Here is a 19,518-nt window from a genome sequence, read left to right on the forward strand (position 1 = left end):
GAGATTTAAAAGGATAAAGTTGCAAAGAGGAACAAGGGGCGCGAATTCCAACAAAGCGCACTGAAAACGAGTCTAATCCGCTGCAAGAAAGAAATGGCAACCCGCGTCCGAAATGTGGTGAATGAGCAAGTGGTGGATTTAACTTCTGTTCAGGTCTCACTGTTGTTCAGATGTTGTTGATTAATGCAACAGTTCAGTGTCTTATTAAATGTATACATGCACAGTTTGAATTGTGAGCTCATCTTTCAACCTGCACCATCATAAATATTTTGAAAACACACAAACAAATACATTTTATACAGAGCAGAGATTTCTTTAAATGAGTTGAGAAGAAGTGGATGTAAGTTTAAGGTTTTTATTTGTTTGTTTTTTTTAAATTGACAAACAGTTTGTCATCATTCATAACAGTAATGTTAAATGTTTGATGGACTTTTAATTTCGGATAATATTAAATATTTACATCATGTGTGGATCATACAATACAGATCATTTTCATTGTTAAGACATCTTTTCAATAAATCACCAAGTCTCATTCTTTGGATTGTTTTGATTTTCTCCGTGTGGCCCATAGATGATTTAGGTAGAAACGTAGCCAGATCCTCCTGTTGACTGATGATGCAGTCTTATACCTCCGTGTGACCTCAGCAATACTTCCAGTTTCAGCTGTAAAGTATTAACTTTAGCTCGTTTCAAGCTCATGTTTAAAGCTGAGAAAACCAAACTAAAGTTCTTCCCGTATTGTTGACATTGTGACATCAAACATCTTCTAAAGAAAGTTTAAATAAAAAATACTGTTGGAGATGAAACAGATGAAGATTCAAACACAGAGGACACTTCAAATTTGGATATTTCCTGATGTAACTGAATCAAATATTTCCAGAGTAAGAGGGATATAGTCCTTTTCTTTTTCACTCAGAAAGTAGAGCGGGTCTGCGATTTGATTTGGGTTGAAGCCCTCCTCCATCAGCTTCACCTTCATGTGCTTGAATGTGCCGGTTACGTCCAAGCAACTCTGTAACAGTCACAAGCAGGAAAAATGAATTCAATCTAAATGTTTTGTAAAAAAAAAAAAAAAAAAAAAAGTTAGACGCCTGCAGTAAGCATACCTGGATTCTCAAAAAACGTGGCCTCGCATAAGCTGGTAGCAGGTTTTCAACCTGTTTAAAAACGTCTGCTGAGTCAAACTTCAGCCCGTCTCTTAATGCTACGGCAGCCATCCCCACCCTCCCCTCCTGACCTGCAGAGAAACAGTTAAAGTAGGAGACACCTGTTTACTGCTGTAAACTATTTATCAATTTAAAGTTCATTAAAACGGTGCATTTGGTTTCATTCTGGATAGTGGGTAGTCAATAGTGACGTGGGCGATTGATTTGAATTTGGCCTCTATGGTTGATTTTCTGAGCCTTGACTTTTGGATGAAGCCCTAACACCCTGAACAGTTCTAAGCAGTCCAGGATCCGTATGTGAGGCATCAAGTCTTAGACTTTCTTCTAGTCAATCCAAGAGGTGCACAGGTTGAGTGACTGCTCGATCTACCAGTAGAAAGTGTTTTGCTCCTCTGGTGTTTCTAACAATTCCTTACTGGGCCTCAATCCTTGCCGCCTGCAGTGGTCTGCTTTTAGATCCACTAGCCACTGAGTATTGTTGTTATGAAACCCCTCCTTCTCCCATATCCTCCTCCAGCACTGCTCAGTCTACAGCCTCAAACTTCACCTACATCTATCCATTAGTGTATAACAACTATTATCTCAGTGTTTGGACTTCTTTTTTGTGGTGGGCAGAAAATATCATTTAATAAATAAAACGTTGTTGGTTGTAAAAGTACCTGGCACTTTAACTCCATATACATTTGCATCTTTAATGCAGTCAGCGAGCGTGATAACATCAGCCACCTCCGTTGTAGCCACGTTCTCACCTTTCCATCTGTGGACAGTGTGTAAAAAATAATTGAAATTGTGAATTCAGCTTTTTAAGCTGAACTATCAAACATCAACTCACCGGAACGTGTCTCCAACTCGATCGACAAAGTAAATAAAATCATCTTCATCGATGTACAGTAGATCACCACTGTTGATATACGTGTCTCCTTTCTTGAAGACATTGTGCAACCTCTTCTTCTCAGTCTGCTTCAAGTCTCCTAAATAACCAAGGAACGGAGCCCTCGGTGTTATTTCACTTACCAGAAGTCCAGGCTCACCTGAGAAAAGTTAATGGGAGAAGTAATTATTAAACGTAAAGTGACACTGAGCTCAATTTGCAACCAGAGCATAAAATAACCAGTTCCTTAATAACTACTTACAAACCTTTAGCAGCTTCTATACACAAACCAGATGAATCCCTAAAAGGCTCTCCTTTGTCTGTGTCATATTTGATCAAACTGTATGGAGAAGTTTTCTGCAAGAAAAAAAAAGGTCCAATCAGGTTTATCAAGTTACTTATCAAGTTACAGCTCTTAGTTCATAAGGTCAAATGAGAGAGTAAGATTTGTACCCTGTTGAGGAAGCTGTCTCGCCCAACAGCCCCGATCTTGCCGCTATAGTTCAGTAGAGAAAAGTTCGCTTCAGTTGCTCCATAAAACTCTCTGATTTGAACGTTCCCAAATCGGCGTATGAAGTCGCTCCAAACAGCTGCTCTGATCCCGTTGCCTATCGCAAGTCTTACGTTGTGATCCTTATCATTGAGTTTCTGTCAGTGGAGAATAGTTTAGCACGTCACCTTCAACATGACATTATTAATAACATGTTAGTGCTGGGACGTACAGTACGTACCTTTGGTTTGTTGCAGAGGTAACGCATAATTTCACCAATGTACAGTATTACTGTGACATTATATCGTCTGCAATCATCCCAGAACTGAGATGCAGAAAACTTACTCTTCAAAGCAACTGTGATACCTACACACAGCAACAAGATGATAAAGAAACTTAGATTGGATCACGTTGGTGGAATTAGTCTGTGTGAAATATGAATGTACCCTTGTCAATAGCTCCGGTGAATCCAAGGAAGCCGACGCTGTGGTAAAGAGGGAGACTAATGTAAATCACATCGTTGGAGTTCACTCCTGCTACAAACAGAAGCCACGACATGGCCCATAGTTTGGAATGAGTGATCACTGCTGCTTTAGGGAGACCTGTTAAAGAGAATACAGAGGATGTCTGTGGTGCAGCTGTGCTTTTTCTGTTACTGTCCTGAACCTGAACACCTGAAGTAGCCCACCTGTGGTTCCCGACGTGTATATGTAGGTTACTGGACTCTGCAAAGTTATATGTGACCTTAACTCCTTGGGGAGAGGATCAGACGAGGCCTTGCTCATTTTGTCCCTGAAGCTCTGAACACCTGCAGTTTTACAACTGTCAGCCAGGATGAAAACCGTGACCTGCTGCTCCAGCAGACTGGGCAGGACCTCCTCCACAGCATCCTGCAACTCTGAAAGAGCCAGAACATGCAATCTGTATTTTCATATTTATTGTTATGCTGCAGGTCACTGCACACAAGAAGTGGAAGTATTACTCAAGTCATTAAGTAAAAGTAATATTACAGGAAAGTTTAAATAATGACTTTCAAGTCAATGCATATAGCATTAAGTATTATCAGCAATAGCATTAAGTATTATCAGCAATATGTAGCAACGTATAAAGTGGTCTTAGATGCTTTGACATAGATTGATGTGTAAAAAGCGTTTTAATATCATAGCTTGATGAAAAACATGTTTTATTAATCTGAATCAGAATTAAACTCTCACATTTTAATTTTACTTCACTAAGTCTCTCTAAAGGCAAATAGAACAACTCTACACAATAATTTATAAAAAATAAATAAAAATAAAAAGTTTTCTGACACTGCTATTGATATAAAAACAGCTCCTAATGTGAGGGTGCTGAGCTGAGGAGAAAGTGCAGAGGTTACTGTAGTTACATAATTGAAACCAACTGAACCCTGAACACACAAAGCAAACAAAAACGAGTTGGATTAAAAACACTCCCATTACAAATTCCTGCAGTCAAGAGTTCACTAACAATACAGAGATACAAGATTAATAAAAATATATTTTAAATGGTATCAAGGTGAAGCTGATATTAACCATTACATTCTTGCACTGCATCTGCATAAAGTAACTAAGTGAGTTGGATTGAACTCTGACCTGCTCCTGCCACCAGGGTTTTGGCTCCGCTGCAGTTGAAGCAGTGCAGCAGAGACTTGGATCTGATGTTGCAGTTGAGAAAAGCGACGGGACATCCGAGCTTCACCAAACCCAGCCACAGCCACAGGAAGGTGGGCTCGTTCCCGAGGAACAGCGCCACCGTGTCGCCGGCTTTAACGAGGCCGTCCTGCAGAAACACTCTGGCTGCTTTGCTGCTGAGTTCGTCGGCGTCCTTGTAAGAAAACGTTTCATCTTTAAAATGAACTAAAGGTTTGTGTGGCTGCGTCTTCACACCGTCTAAAAACCTGTCCAGGATGGTGTAATTACTCTGCATGTATTTTAACATACGGCGCCTTAATTTGAGTTTAGCCAGCACGTACTGGACATCCTGGACAAAGTGAGGGAAGAGGTAGAACAGAGCAAGAAAAATCACAGCTGGAAGCAGCGTCCACAGGATCATGTTTATCCGAGATGGACTTCAGTCACCTGCATGTGTGATACATGTCTGGGTCAACTGAGGTTTTATAGTCTCTGCGAGGAGGAGGAGGAGGAGGAACACACACACACACACACACACACACACACACACACACACACACACACACACACACACACACACACACACACACACACACACACACACACACACACACACACACACACACAGGGAGCTGGAAAAGTTCACCAGCCACAATAAAGCACAGCACATGAAATCAAGAACAAGAAGCTGTTCAGTGTAAATATCTGAAACTACTGCATTGATATTAAAAAAAGACAAATGCATCGTGCTTCTTTTGTCCAACTTATAATCTAATAGTTTTTAAAAGTAGCACTAAAAACACCAGAGGTGGTAGAAGTACACACACTCAATACTCAACAGTTCCAGCACAAAGGGAACTTCAAAATCTTAACTCAAGCACTATAAAAACAAAATAAAACATGTATTTAAAGTATAACAGTAGATGTACTCCTCTAAAAAACCTTGTTTAGAGAGTAATGAGTTTTATGCTGTTGATACTGTGAACGTTCAAAACGAGTTCAGATTTGTTCGACAAATATTCAAAAGGTAAAAAACTATATAGCATAAAACATTAACCTAGTGTGTTGGTGTAGAAACAGCTGCTGGTAAAACTGGACCTTAGTTACTAATCCTGTCTGTGTACATATAACTTATGTAAACTACACTTTTTTTTAGACCATGTCTGACTTGCCAGTGAAGTTCAGATGTTTTGACAAATTATTTCTTTATAAAGATTTATTAAAATTATAAAGAAATATATATATATAAAAACATTCATAATCTATACACAGCATACATCACTAAAATTATAGGAAATATAAAAAGAAACACTCTGAAATAGTGACAGTAGTAAAAAATAATAATAATCTGTGTTGGCTTCTGCTGTTGCTCTGCTCCACAACAGAGGTATGAAATGGAACAAACCATGTTTAAAGCAGTAGTTTGACAATTTGGGGCAATACACTTGCTTCGTTTCAACAGATAAATAATGTCAGCACCACTAAGAAGCTGTTCCCAGCACAACTCTGAAGGCACTGAAGGTAAGGAGGTCCCACGAAACAGCATCTCTACAGCAAAGAAACAAACCTTGTTTGATTAAATGTTGTCTTTTTTTTTTTTTTTTTATCCAAGAAATTAGTCAAGAAAAGGTAAATAAACTAAACTTTGAATTTGTTTAGCAGATTTCCTGTCTGAGAGCAGTAACTTGTCTCTGCTGGAGACCTGCTGAAAATTATTTAGTGCGTAGGCCACTATTTGCTGGTTTTATGCAGATTAAACAAATACGATTTGCAGTCTTGGTGCTTTCATTTTTCATACATGAGAGTAATTTAGATTTTCTCATCGAACTTGTGATAAGAAAACAAACAACAAGTGCATATTCCAATATGTAAAACTATTCCTTTAACAATAATAATCAACTATCTTCTACATCGTGTAAACTTCATACACTGCATTAAAGGCACCATTTTATATGATAACTGAATTCATCAAGTAGGTTACAGTCGTCCTACTTCACCTCATACCTGCCCTTCACTTTTGTTGGTAGAACGGACTGTCAAATCCGCTGTCCTGTTGGCGCTGTCTCAACTCAGAGAACAGAGGCCTGGAACAAACGGCCTGCTGCTTCTCACCCTCAGACCCAGGAGTGGGCTCTCTCTCTCCACTCATCTTTGCACTGGGAAAGTCCAAAGTGTCAGCATGAGGTGTCTTCTTTGCAATCTCATTATAAACCGTTAAGTCGGACACATTCGGAGTAAGGCCACCAAAGTCTCCGAAGTCACTGGTTAATGCAGCAGAGACAGAAAATGGCTTCACTGGTTCTACTTTCCTCCCTGAGTAAGAGAGTCTGGGGACTTGGAAGCTAAAGTCACTATTGGTCATGCTCCAGTCCGTCTGCTTCTCATCTCTGACAGGAGCCTCCTGAGTGAGGAAATATTTTCCCTGTTGCTCTGAGTCCAGGTGGTTGTCTACACTGTTGTGGAATCCTCCCGGCAGGTGCAGCTCCCTGCTCTTACTCCTCACAGAAACACTGAACACATCCACCTGGGATGGAGGAGAAATCTTTTGAAGAGGTTTTTGCGAACGAAGGTGTGTGTGAACAGAGGTTTGAGGTTTCATCCCTGCGTCCGCTGAGGCCTCCTCTTTCCGAGAAATGTCCTGGAGGTTTAAATGTTTAGTCCTTGCTGGTGTCTGCTTTGAATCAACCAAAGTCTTCTCCTTGTGGGATCTCTCCTCTGGAGTGATGTCGAGAAGTTCAGTTAGTGTGGGCAGGTTGTTAGTGGCACCTGCGGCTCTACCTGGAAGGCACCCAGCGGTGGACACAGGTATCGAACAATCTGCTGGTACAAAACACAGATCCACTAATTGATATTTCAATAAACAAAACAAAAACCATTGTAGAAGCAGTTCGACAACAGGACTTACTTGGTAAACTGTAGTTCTTTCCAGATTTACTTTTAATAGGCGTCTCCAGGACTTTAGCCATGGCTGCTAGCTTGCTTGCAGCATTCATTATTTTCTTTTCAGCCCTGCTGAAACAGTCAGATCAATACAATGAGCCTGAGGAAACATGATGAAGCAAGCAAACAAGTTTAAGACAAGTATGGTCTCTTGCCCTGTAGTTTTTCCTCCATCCTCCAGTAACTCCTGCAGACAGGTAAGGTAATAGCGTCGCATCTTTCTAGCAGTGTCCTGTCTCTCCCTCTGCACCTCCATGCGGATCATTTCTGCAGCGCGCTCTCGACTCTCCTGGAGGTAACGTAGCATATCTCCTGCCATAATAAACACAGTACAGACAGTAACAGTCTGTTGTTTACATGCAGGAGAAACTGATTTGGTGAGGTTTGATGAATTTGCATCTGAAAATGCAAACCGGCCTCAATGTGGACACAACAGGCACAAATGTGCAATATGTCTCAATCCCTCCCTCCAGGGGCACAAAATGCACAAAGTTGATTTTTTTTAGGCGCCCCAAATAGAGAATATTTTAAATCTACACAGGTGTCAAAAAACGGCTTTTTTACTAACCTCTGATTTTTTCCACAGTCATCAAGTATTGTTGCTTCATCTCCTCGAGACCTTTCTGAAGATTTTGTTGATCAGAACGCCTGTAAGTAAGACCATTAAGTTGGTTGGCATTATTTTATTAAAATTCATTGTTATAACTACAGCTTTCATCCTGCTAGATGATTAATCAATTGCTAGAAAATTCATCTGTAGTTATTACCACTGCTTCACTTAATTTGATATAATGTGATTAGATGCCAAAATCTGTAACATTTCTTTTGATAAAAAAATAAATATGACGGCATCTTGATTAACAAAGCAAGAGAGATGGAAGAGTATTTGGCATAAAAAAAAATACACCATGGTTTGTTTATCCTATATTTCGAATGCACCTGTGAAACTAAATAACAAAATGGCATTTAACTGGACTAAACTAGAAAGAAAAGATAGAGACAACACAAACCCCGATGACTGTTTGGCTCTCTTTACTTCTTCCACCTGTTGCAGATGTTCCTCCTTTGTCTTTTGTAAGATGCTTTCATGCTCGGCTATAATGAACAGTGGGGAATTTTATCAGCACAGATGCAGTGTAAATTGGGTAAGTGTAAAGAACACTTAGTTAGAGAAACACTTTAAATGTATTCAATAATTCAATTCAATTTACCTTTGAGATGCTGCACGCTGGTTTTGTGCTCTCGGACACTGTGCTGAAGATGCCGACATGCTTTCTGCAAGTTTTTCTGCAGTTCCTGGTTCTTCTTCTGCATCTTACTTAAATTCTCAGTGCACTCCTTCCTGCAGCAATCCTGCTCCTTCTGGGACAGAAAGCCTGGGAACATTGGACATTAAAATCAACTACTGTGTATTCCAATATATTAATACTGCATGTCATATGGATTTAAATAGAACATTTTTGCAATGGCATTTTAAGAGAAGAGATAATATAAGATATGAGGAAAAATCTTTTACATACTTTGCATTTTGTTCATTTCTCTTTCATGTTGTTCCTGCGTTTCTTTTAACGCACGGCTCAGTGTCTCCTCACTGATCTAAGAGAAATACAAATACAATCATAAGGAAGGAAAAGTAACTTAAATATCGCATAACTTCAGAGACACTAACATTTAGATGGTACATTCGGACAAACCATAAACAGCCTTAACTACTGGCAGTAATCCTTGTTTTGCAACACTCTAACCTTTGTCTTCTTCAGACTCAGTAAATCAATGATTCAGCAGAGTACGTCTTCATAAATCATTAACAGGTAAAGTCTTTTATCTTTAGACAATGGATAATAAAATAACTCACTTTCTTCCACTCCTTCTTGGCATGGGATACTGCTCTGTTAACTATGTCTCTGCATGAAGTTTGAATGATGTGAGTAACTGTGCTTTCTGATGTGGCCTCACTTATCCTCCTTGTGTCTTCAGTGCCCTGCTGATCTGTTTTGAGATCTCTGACAAGTCGTTCTTGGACTTCCGCTAGTCCAGTCTGAAGCTCTACCAATAGGTCATCCTTCATCTGCTGCCTCAGGGTCTGCTCCCTCTCTGTACTCTGACATCTCCACTCCTCTTCTCGGGCTTTCACAGTCTGCTGAAGCTTGGCCTCCAACTGCAGGAGCAGCTCCTTCTTCTGGAGGTTGACATCCTCTCTGACCTCCTGTAGAGTCTGCTCCAGCTTCTTGCGTTGCTCGTGCAGCTTGGTTTGATACACCTGCTCACTGCGAATCTGAATGATGGAAATCTCTTGCTGTTTGTCTCGGTTCCATGCTGCTCTGGCTGCAGCCAGCTCAGCCTTCAGCAGGGCAGCTTGCTCTCTCCTCACTTGGTCCAACTGACTCTGAAGAGTTGCCACCTCCTCTTGGAGTTCTTCCACCTGCGATGCTCCAGAGTTCTGCTCCTCCAGCTGGTTCTTGTGTTTTTTGTTCCACTGCTCCTCTGCTTCCCTCAGGGCCTGGGAGACCTGAAATATATATTTAACATTTACATTATGATAAGAACAGAGGCCAATTGATAAAAGTGACAATTTAGAAATCGATAAAGATAAAACCCCGTCATACCTGCTGTTCTATGTGTTTCTCTTGTAGTTCTTCCCATTTCTCTCTTTCTGCTTGGACAGCAGCTTGGTATTCTGGTAATGATGTCAAATCTTCAATCCAGCGATTATAGGCCCTGGTCACTGCACCTTCAACCTGTAACAATTAAATATTATTTTTTAAATTTGACCCTTTCAAATAATGAAGGCCTGAAGAGTCAGTCAGAGGACTTATCATGGAGCAATGACGGTTTGAAAAAAATTAAAACACCGTAGTGTAGAAATTTGCTTTGGCAAGCTTAGTGTAAGTAAATGGTGGTTTCCATGCAAAAATGAGATTACAGCAAGACTAAGAATATTTGCTCACAGGAAGGTGTGTGCTGAATGAAAACCTACTCACATGTTCAGCCATGACCTCAAGATGTTTCTCGTGAAGGTCCCTTTGAGCTTGTTTCTTGGCTTCCTCCACAGCTTTACATTTGACTTTGTCAGCTTCCAGTAGGAGCTGCTGTTTCTGGGCACTAAGCCTGGAGTCCAGCTCCTCAGCAGAAATTGTTGCAATGCTGTCCTCTATCTTACAGGTGTCTGTCTGACAGGTCGCCTCAGCAGTCTCTTTGCATTTCTCCCGCACAGCCTCCTCGAGCCTTTGGTTCCAGATCGCCTCCATCTGTGCAAAGACAGAAAAAAAATCAGTCAACCTGTTGAAACATTAAATCACCTTTAGAAACTTGACAAAATGACACAGTCATTTTGGGACATAATACCTTTTGCAGTTCCTCCTTCCATCTGGCCTTGGCTGAGGCTACTTCAGAGTTCACCTGCTGCTGCATCTCAGCCTGCTTCTCTTTGGACCAGAGAGCTTGGAGCTGGGTTATTGAAGCCTGATGCTGAGCCTCGAGCTCAGCCTTCAGCTTTTCCACAACTAAACTACTCTCTTCCTTCATTTTTGGCTGGCAAAAAGAACAAGCAGAATATCAAGTGGAAAATCTATCAGGCAAACACTACAAAACACAATCTACTTAAATGAGGATTTATAAAACTAATAATAATATGTACACACACACACACCTCATTTTCCTCCATTTCCCTATGGGACATTTTTTCTTCGAGGAAGTCCTTCTCCTTGCAGACAGATATGTAACACTCTTGCACAGCCAACATTTTATCATTGGCCTCAGACAGTTGGGTCCTGTGTAGAAATCATAAAACACTGTAAACAAGGTGCAAAGGATTTCATGCAACTAAACTTAAACTCCGTGACAGGTGCTGAGGACTCACTGTAACTGTTGGACTTCCTGCTGGTGCTGCGCAGTAAGCTGTTCAACCTGAGCATTGTGTTCCAAAAGGAGCTCTGTTCTGACGCGGTTCACCACATCATCCCTATACTGCTGATTAATCCGTTCAGATCTTCATGAAGAAAAAAGAATTGTATATGTAAAACCTTACGTATATTGTATAGTGTATATTGTATATGTAAAGTCTTATAAGCTCCTACATGCCTTACCTCTCAGCAGCCTCCTGCTTCTCCTGATCCAGCTCCTGGATCATCTCCCTCATCTTGGTGCACAGCTCTGAGTTTGCAAACCTCACCTTTTCCTCATTCTGTTTCAGCTCCTTATTCTTCTTCTCTAGCAGCTATAATTGGGACAGAAAAAAAGAAGTTTAAATATTTAGTCCTAAAACAAAGACCATGACTAATGTGATATGTTTAATTAGTTTCATTCTTGTTTAAACCAACCTCCACTTGTTGTTTCAAGCGTTGTTTATCTTCCTGTAGCCTTATCAGTTCCTTCTTAGGCTCTCCAGTCATGTCTAGTTGTTTTATCTGGCTGGTCTCCCTGACCTACAAACATAAAATACAAAATAAATAAACAAATATTCTTAAAACTTTTGCATTAGGGCCATATATTGTGCTCTGGTAACACAAGTCAGTAGTTTTCCCAACACCTTTTAAAACTTATAGTTAGAGAAACACTTTATTAACAATGATATTAATAATAATTTAATATAACATGTATAACCAGTTTTAAAAGTTTTACTGTCTACCAGAACCAACATGAAAACTTGTTTTAATTTGAAAAATAGACAGTGTGCACCACTACAGTGTTAAATGGTTCCTCACCGAAGAGCTGAGCTTGGCTTCATCTAACTGGGTCTGCAGTTCATTTACTTGGCTCTGACAGTTTTGGAGCTCCTCCTGCAGCTGACTGATCTTCTGTCGCTTCCCCTTCAGACTAGCCAGGCAGCGCTGCATCTCTACTCGCAGCAGCTGTAACGCCTCATCCTTTGGCAGCTTGGAGTCTGACAGGTGAGCCAGGGCAGTGCTAATGAAACAGACAGATTTTGATAGGAGTGATGATCTTAAAGTAGACATTTGTTGGCAAGGGTCACAGTATAAACTGACACTCAATAAAAAGAAGTACACAGACATAGTGCAAAGAGACATGATGACATTTAGTTTGTTCTATAATCACTGGTGTACCTGTGAAGTGTGCCATTTTTCCTGTTTGTTTTCTTTAATCCTAAATCCATGCAGGATTCAGACAGTTGGCTCTCCCAGTCACTGCTCAGGTCAAGCGTAATGACTCCGTGTTTCACAGAGGATTCATACAGAGTGATTTGCTCCTTCAAATCAGCCAGATCCTCCTTTAGAACAACAATAAAATATTTATTTATTTAATCTAAAGATTAAGCAGTTCATCAGTAAAAACATTTTCATTGTGGTTCCATTCTGGAGCAGTAACATCAGAGAACAAACCTGTAAGACTTTGTTCATGTTTTCACTCAGTGCCTTGGCTGATTGAGCCTGTTGCAGTTTGATTTGTATCTGACTCATCTCCTGCACAGAACCTGAAGGAAAAAAAGAACGACAGCAAAGCAGAAACAATAATTTAGATATTATGAAACATTTCATAAACATGAAACACGTGTGCACAAAAGTTATATTTTGTGATTTCTTCCCCAACAGAAGAAGAAAAAATACATAAAAGTTAAAAATATACCTATATTCCACATTCACTCACTTGTCTGCAGCAGCTTGGCACATTGCTGTTGAGTCTCCTCCAGACGCTGAGTGAGGGCATTGACAACTCTGGCTCTCTCCAGTTGCTCTTCTTCTCTTTGGCGCTCTAGTTGCTTCACCTGCTCTTGTAACCTCTGACCAATATCAATCTGGAAGCAACAAAAAGAACTTCACCATAAACATATATATGACACAACATTTTAATCTGTTTCCACTGCTTCATCCTGTGACAAGATGAACCACAAACCTGTTCGTTCAGTGCCTGAGAGGTCGAGTCAAGCTCCTGTTGCAGGGCCAACAGTGCAGCCTCATGCTGCTCCTTCATGATGACAAGGTCCCTGTCATGCTGCTCCCGTGCTCTGGACAGGGTGTCAGAACGACAAAGCTCCAACATATGCTGCTTCATGCTGTCTACTGCAGCATCTGCAATCATCTGCTTTTTCTTGTTCTGCAAACAAATTACAGTAAGACTACTGTATACACAGATCATATCAAAGGTTTTATTGTAGATATGTTTCAGTAAGTAACACAAGTAGAAAATCTTTAGATCTGTCTTTTTAAGTGCACTGTATATAATTGTAAGGAGGCATTTCTGTTATTTATATAATGAAAATAATCTGACACTATATTAAAATTTGCAAAAGATTACTGCCTTATGAAAATGGTCTTTTGTTATTATTTGTTATTATGTTCCTCCTTGATTAGAGGTATACCATATATGCTTCACACAGAACTTACCTCCTGGTCTCTCTCATTCAGGACTAGTATTTGCTGCTCCATTGCCCTCACTTTGTTTTGCATTTGAGCCTCTCTGTCTTTGGCCTCTTCAACCAATCTACTCGATTCTTTTAGACTTACTGTTAAGCCATCCTTTTCATCTATAAATCACAAAACATTACATAACATTTTAATGGATCCAGAAAGAACAAGGACATGCAAAGATCGGTTGTTTCTGTAGATAGTGCAAAGAAGCCCCCTTGTGGCTGGTAAGAACCAGCCACAAGGGGGCAGATGTACATACAACTACAGTTGTAATGTGTATAATTTTCTGTATTTATATCCCATACTACAGTATACAACTACGAAGACATCTATTTTATTTCTCTCCATAAATCGGTTACTATAAATTGATAATGATGATTTATTTGGTTTTTAATTGTGTAATGTTTTGGTATAATAGTAAAAAGACAACATATTTCTAATATGTCAAGTGTCAAACACCATCAAGGTCACACATAGTGAGGCACTATCATTTGAAGATCTACCAGACAACCATAAATAATTTATTCATGCAAAGTTTCAGTAAACACCAGTCTTGGCTCTAAAACGCATATAAGTATATGCATTATTAATATACATTAATATAATAATATCACAGACACAGTATACAATATTTAAGTCTATATACTGCAATGAAGGAAGTAGATGATTCCTACTCGCCTCATTGAGAGTAAAAACTGAGTAAAACATACCTTTAACGATTGCAAACTGGTGCTCGACATATCTCATTTTACGCCTCGAATCTTCCAGTTTTCGCTCCAAGTCTTCAATTTGCCTCTGCTGAGCTTTGTATAAAATCTGCAATTGGGCAAGCTGCTCCCCATCAGCAGTTTCTGCAACACAGAACAAAATTTATATTCAAAACTTTAATAATTTACCATATAATTAAACAGTATGAAGACATTTTAACTCAGTATTTACGGTAATTGAACAGGTCATTTCGTAAAATTATTTGAGGTTTTGTTTAAGAAGTGCTGCAACTGTAATAAATAACCCAATCCAATTAAATGTAATTAATAAGGCCACTGATACACAGGATAGACACAGATATAGTGGGGGTTAAACGCTTTTAAAAATGTCCCTGTTTCTGCATAAACAGACCTAAAACATGATTCTGCAGTAGCTCAAGTACATCTGTTTGAACCTGAAGGATCTCATTGGTAAAACTGAACTCTGTTGATGTGAAAAACCACTAAACTGTGATAAGGTTCATGATTTCAATCCATGCTATGCAGCTCATTATTTTTAATTAGTCAACGTTGTCAGCCTCTCTCAGTCAATAACATCGTAATGTTGGCTCTATCGTCCGCAGTGACGCTACAGTGGAGTATTGCTGAGTTAAGAGTGTAGCGCTCAATGGCACTTAAAAAAAAAAAAAAAAAAACAGCTGCTGTAAACAAACAAACACTTTAAATTCAGTAAATTACTAAATTGGCTGAGCAAATCAGTTCAAGTGAGTCGCACCAATTTGCCCAGCCAATTTAGCAATTTTGCTGTAAAAAGATCACTGCACAATGATTACAGTGAAGCCATTAACATTAAACCAGCAACTAAATAAAGAACAAACTCACGCTGCGTTGAATCAAGAAATTCTCTTTGCAGATGGTCAAATTGACCTTGCTGAGTAGCCTGAGAGTGAAACATCTTGGGCTGCTGAGCAGGATGGTGAGGATTGTAGCTGACCTTGTATTGACTGACACCTCCATCTCCTGCTGCAGAATTTAAATTCTGAAGATCAAACACAAGAAACACTGTATGCTTGAAATGAAGATATTATTGGTTATTACTTTTATACTGCATCATCCTCAAATATACAATAAAACTGCACAAAATACGGACCGCCAAAAAACAAAATATTCATTTTGAATTGTTGAAATGGAAAAATATAGTATTATATAAATAAGTGAGTTTCATATAAAAAAAAACTTTAATTAACAAAAAGAGAAAACATTATTATCATAATATTTAAAAATATATACTTTTTGTATATTTGTTCCTGTTATTATTGGACAGAAATCTTATGCTCTTGTGAAACTTTCCAAAACAAGTCACTGCAATGAACCACCAAATACTTCTTTAAAAATCCAGGACCCTGTTGTTACTCACTTCAAAATGATTTCTGCAGTTATGGTCCCCATGGTTTTGCTTATCCCCCTGTCCTCCTCCTCTGTTATATTGCATATGGTTATTGTTTCCTTGGGGGTATGGCTTAGACTCATACTCATCTGTGGAGAAATCATTAGTCTCTGTAGAATGGTCTGTGCCCATGCTAGTGTATGTATTATCTCCCTGGGTGAATGGATGATCCTGGTTCCAGGTGTGAGGAAGAGGTTGACTGTGGGAGTGACTCTGATGTCCATTGACCTGAACAGCTCCAACCTGATAAGCATAATCATTAAAACAGTGATTATAGTCAACTTCATAACCCTTCAGAGAAACATTGACATTAGTAGAATAGACTAAGAGTGATATTTTTTCTTTAGAAGCAAAACACACAAAAAAAATCTATTTTTTTACTACAGTATATGCATATCAGTGAAAGTTAACACCATACCTGTTCATGAGAGATTGGCTTGGAATGATCAGACCATTGCTGAGTCCATGTTGACTGTGGACTGAGTAGAGAAAGAAAAACAAATCATAATAGTCAATGCAGTCATGGCATCTATATGTATCTATACATCTACCACACCCAAATTTCTCAAGTCACAAATGTGTTTACCTGTTGCCAATGTTTTTATTGCTGCAGGTGGAGTACTCCAGTTCTGGGGAGGAGGAGTCTCTGCTGTCCTCCAGCATGTCATCGGGCAGGTCTGTGAGCAATTTGTGCAGCTATGGAAAAACAGCACATGGAAATGAGTCACTAACGTTGCTCCGTGACCAAGTTATAAAGTCCCACAGATTCAAAAGAAAAAGAACACATGACAGAGGAGTAATAACTTATAGCCTGAGAAACAGAATCTGCTGGGAGGCAGGATTATAGAGTTTTGCTTCAAAATGATGCATCACACAGTATTGTGGAAACAGGTAAATATAAAAATAAATAAAAGGCACAAGGTTCAGTGCAGCTGACACAAAACATTTTGTTTGGTTATAGTTGTTGTAATGTGTATAATTTTCTGTATTTATATCCCATACTTGAAATTGAGCTGAATTGATTAATCAATTAGTTTATGGACAGAAAATTCATCATGAATATAATCAATAATCAAAAGTCATTTATCAACAAGATTTGACACTTATATACTTATCACTATATCAAGTTAAAATTAAATAGTGATAAAAGTAAGATGCAGCCCTACTAAAATAAAGCTCTATTCCACATATTTGATATGTAAATATATCTTGGCTTTCTGTGTTGCAAAAACAATAATGCACAGACAGACCAGACTTGCTTAAAAAACCAACAATGTTTGATGGAGCAAGCAGAACCAGCCGGACTTACTTCCCACAAGGACTGCTGAATATTCCTCAAATCCTCCAATGTGTCCACAACAGAAGGACCCATATTATCCCGCTTGCACATTGAACACGATTTTAAAAGGAACTTGCACTTCAGCTGTAAAGCCACACGACAACCTCCTAGCCTAATCTTTCTGCAGAGAAGACCTTCTGTGAGAAACATCCAAAACGTGTCTGGCATGTTGTCAGCTCCCTGCGGTATTGCTGCAGTTCGCTCCCAAAGAACTCCATTGTTTAGACTAAATATATAGCAAGGTTAACTGGGGCAGAAACAGTCTAATTACTGGTGGCAAACCTTTCCCACTTGTCCAACTTGCATGTAATAAATTGGCTATAACAAAGGTAAAATATGCTCGAAAAATCCTCAGAGACGCAGTTATAATCCATTTAAAAATTGAACATTCCCATTCATCTGAGTGCTGCAACCCACTGACAAAATATTCAGTGGCAGTTTCTCCATGCTTACTCAATTCAAGTATGAGTCAAGAACTGAAACAAGGTAACCTAAATAGTGAGAAAGTAGGGAAATCACAGGGCTGGTTTCAGTGTGACACACCTGGAAGGAGGCTTTTTTTTTTTCTTGAGCCAATTATAGCATCTGCTCATGGTGAAACAGATTGTAGGCGGGAGGAATAACCCTAATAACCCAGCATGCCTGTCTAGCTGAGTGAGTGAGAGTGCTTGTGAAATTCAAACAGTGAACGCCTCCGAGCTTCCCCAACCAAAAATTCTAACTAAACAAACCAGAACTGGACAAACTTAAGGTTTAAAAAGGAAGTATGACAGTTTGCTAAACATACAAACATGGTCCAAACCACCACTGTTCTTAATGAATATGCATAATTGATGTGTATCTGTGATAATAATATCACTACAGCAGAGACTAATAATGCTTAGAAAAAAGCACATATTCTAGTGTTTTTTCTTTTAAATAATTATGCGAACAACTTTCCAGTGCTGTAGCTACGTTTCTTATACCTCTTGTTCTCTTGCATAGTCCTCTTGGTCATATTCTTCTTCTTCATGCTGGGTTTGAAGAGCAGCACTGTCAAAATCAATAGACATGATGCACAACCTAAGGAAAGTGACACAAAAAAAACTTAATGGGAGAAAATGACGACGACAACAACAACAATAAACATTTAACTACGCCCTATCTTAATGAGGTTTATATATTAAAACAAAGATGACTATAGTAATGTTAGAGTCAAGTAAAGCATCACTAGGCATCAGTGACTGCGTTCAGGGTTAAACTTTGGTTCATAATAAGAAACAGACAAAAAAAACAACTTAGAGCTTTGGATTCTAACTTTAATGCTAAATACATGAACACAAGTTAGCTTAAAGTTCTGTTACTGCCGCACTCATATCAGCCAATGAAAACAAAAAATATAGCTTACACTTACCTTCTGGTAAAATGCCACAGACGTGTCTTTTGTCATTTATAACTTTACTTTCTCCTTATCTGAGCAGTGCTAATGTGAATGAACAGCTAACGTTAACCTCATTACTGTTTACATTACAGAGAACTCCTGCTAGCTAACGGTAGCCTGCCCATGGTTGCTTACCTTAGCAACAATGAGCCCGACAGACATAAAAACCGACCAAGTCATAGTTTGAACAAGCTACGCAAAATACGTTTGATCGAAGATGTGAGTTTGTTTGCTAATAAGACAGTTTAACGCTAGTTTGCGTGCATGTGACCAAACGGTAAACTTTGTGAGGTACAAAGCTAACACCGGAGCTAACACCGGAGCTAACACCGCGGCTAACGATCGGCCTCTTTAAGAGAAGAAGACTCGCCCACTTTAAAAAGTCGCGCGCATTAGCAGCGCCAAGCCGCCGATGTTCTCATTGGAAAACGGTTACCGACGGTACCGAGCGTCGTATTTCACCGTACGGACAGTGTTTCACTAAAATACTTATTCAAAACTTTAATATCAATTCTTTGTAGCAAAGCGTGCATGATATAATCGACTTTATAAACATTATTGCCAAGCTGTGCCAATCTCGGAAATGGGGAGCTAAACATATCTCCATGGTAACAGCTTTTATGGGATTATGGGTAGTGTAGTCTGCACTGGTGTAAATCCTTTTTTATCCAATAAAACTAAAATAATTATCGAAGGTGGAAGGAAAGATAAGAAATGTTACAGAAATGTTAATGTAACAATTGATGTTACACATGTTAACACAAGAAGTGCATAGCTACTTTAGTTGTGTGGCCTAATAAGCACATCGTGTGCTTTGCTTGTGAAAGCCATTGATACATAAATACAGCAACTTGCTAAGATCTTAAAATATGTAACATTTGTATATGTTTCTATTTTATAGAAAAATTCTATAAAAAATCAATTCAATTTATTTGTATAGCGCGTTTTATAATTGACATTGTCACAAAGCAGCTTTACACAAGCGATAATGACATGACTGTGTGTTGTGTCCTGCAGTGTATAAGTATAAAGATCTAATTATGAGGTAAAATCATCATATAAACAAGACATTCTAACTTTAAAAGAATAAAATATTGCCAATTAATTGTTAAGCTTAACCA

At 39.0% G+C, this 19,518-nt stretch overlaps 2 protein-coding genes across 3 annotated transcripts; both read right to left on the reverse strand.

The window, feature by feature from the left end:
- Nucleotides 1–420: 420 nt before the first annotated feature.
- On the reverse strand, nt 421–4,674 carry LOC113165812 (very long-chain acyl-CoA synthetase-like). The gene is made up of 10 exons (XM_026365567.2): nt 4,141–4,674; nt 3,216–3,425; nt 2,974–3,129; nt 2,769–2,893; nt 2,491–2,685; nt 2,304–2,394; nt 1,999–2,197; nt 1,826–1,923; nt 1,107–1,237; nt 421–1,012 (listed from the first exon to the last, which is right to left on the reverse strand). The coding sequence occupies exons 1-10, from the start codon at nt 4,598–4,600 to the stop codon at nt 836–838; spliced, it is 1,842 nt and encodes a 613-aa protein (XP_026221352.1). The 5' UTR covers nt 4,601–4,674; the 3' UTR covers nt 421–835.
- A 776-nt stretch (nt 4,675–5,450) lies between these two features.
- On the reverse strand, nt 5,451–18,752 carry cep152 (centrosomal protein 152). 2 transcript variants are annotated; one of them, XM_026365565.1, is made up of 28 exons: nt 18,371–18,752; nt 17,943–18,039; nt 16,225–16,334; nt 16,057–16,117; nt 15,609–15,881; nt 15,074–15,230; nt 14,195–14,335; nt 13,461–13,600; nt 12,970–13,170; nt 12,724–12,871; nt 12,459–12,550; nt 12,183–12,346; nt 11,823–12,024; nt 11,439–11,543; nt 11,205–11,335; nt 10,979–11,107; nt 10,769–10,889; nt 10,465–10,650; nt 10,101–10,367; nt 9,726–9,857; nt 8,975–9,628; nt 8,640–8,715; nt 8,331–8,495; nt 8,130–8,214; nt 7,688–7,767; nt 7,275–7,431; nt 7,085–7,188; nt 5,451–6,996 (listed from the first exon to the last, which is right to left on the reverse strand). In XM_026365565.1, exons 2-28 carry the CDS (start codon nt 18,027–18,029, stop codon nt 6,191–6,193), a joined length of 4,974 nt encoding a protein of 1,657 aa, XP_026221350.1. In that variant the 5' UTR covers nt 18,030–18,039; nt 18,371–18,752; the 3' UTR covers nt 5,451–6,190. The 2 variants fall into 2 exon arrangements, with proteins under 2 accessions (XP_026221350.1, XP_026221349.1); XM_026365564.1 differs by having other exon boundaries at nt 5,451–6,999.
- Nucleotides 18,753–19,518: the final 766 nt, after the last annotated feature.

The sequence above is a fragment of the Anabas testudineus genome, chromosome 6, assembly GCF_900324465.2.
Source record: "Anabas testudineus chromosome 6, fAnaTes1.2, whole genome shotgun sequence".
NCBI lineage: Eukaryota > Metazoa > Chordata > Actinopteri > Anabantiformes > Anabantidae > Anabas > Anabas testudineus.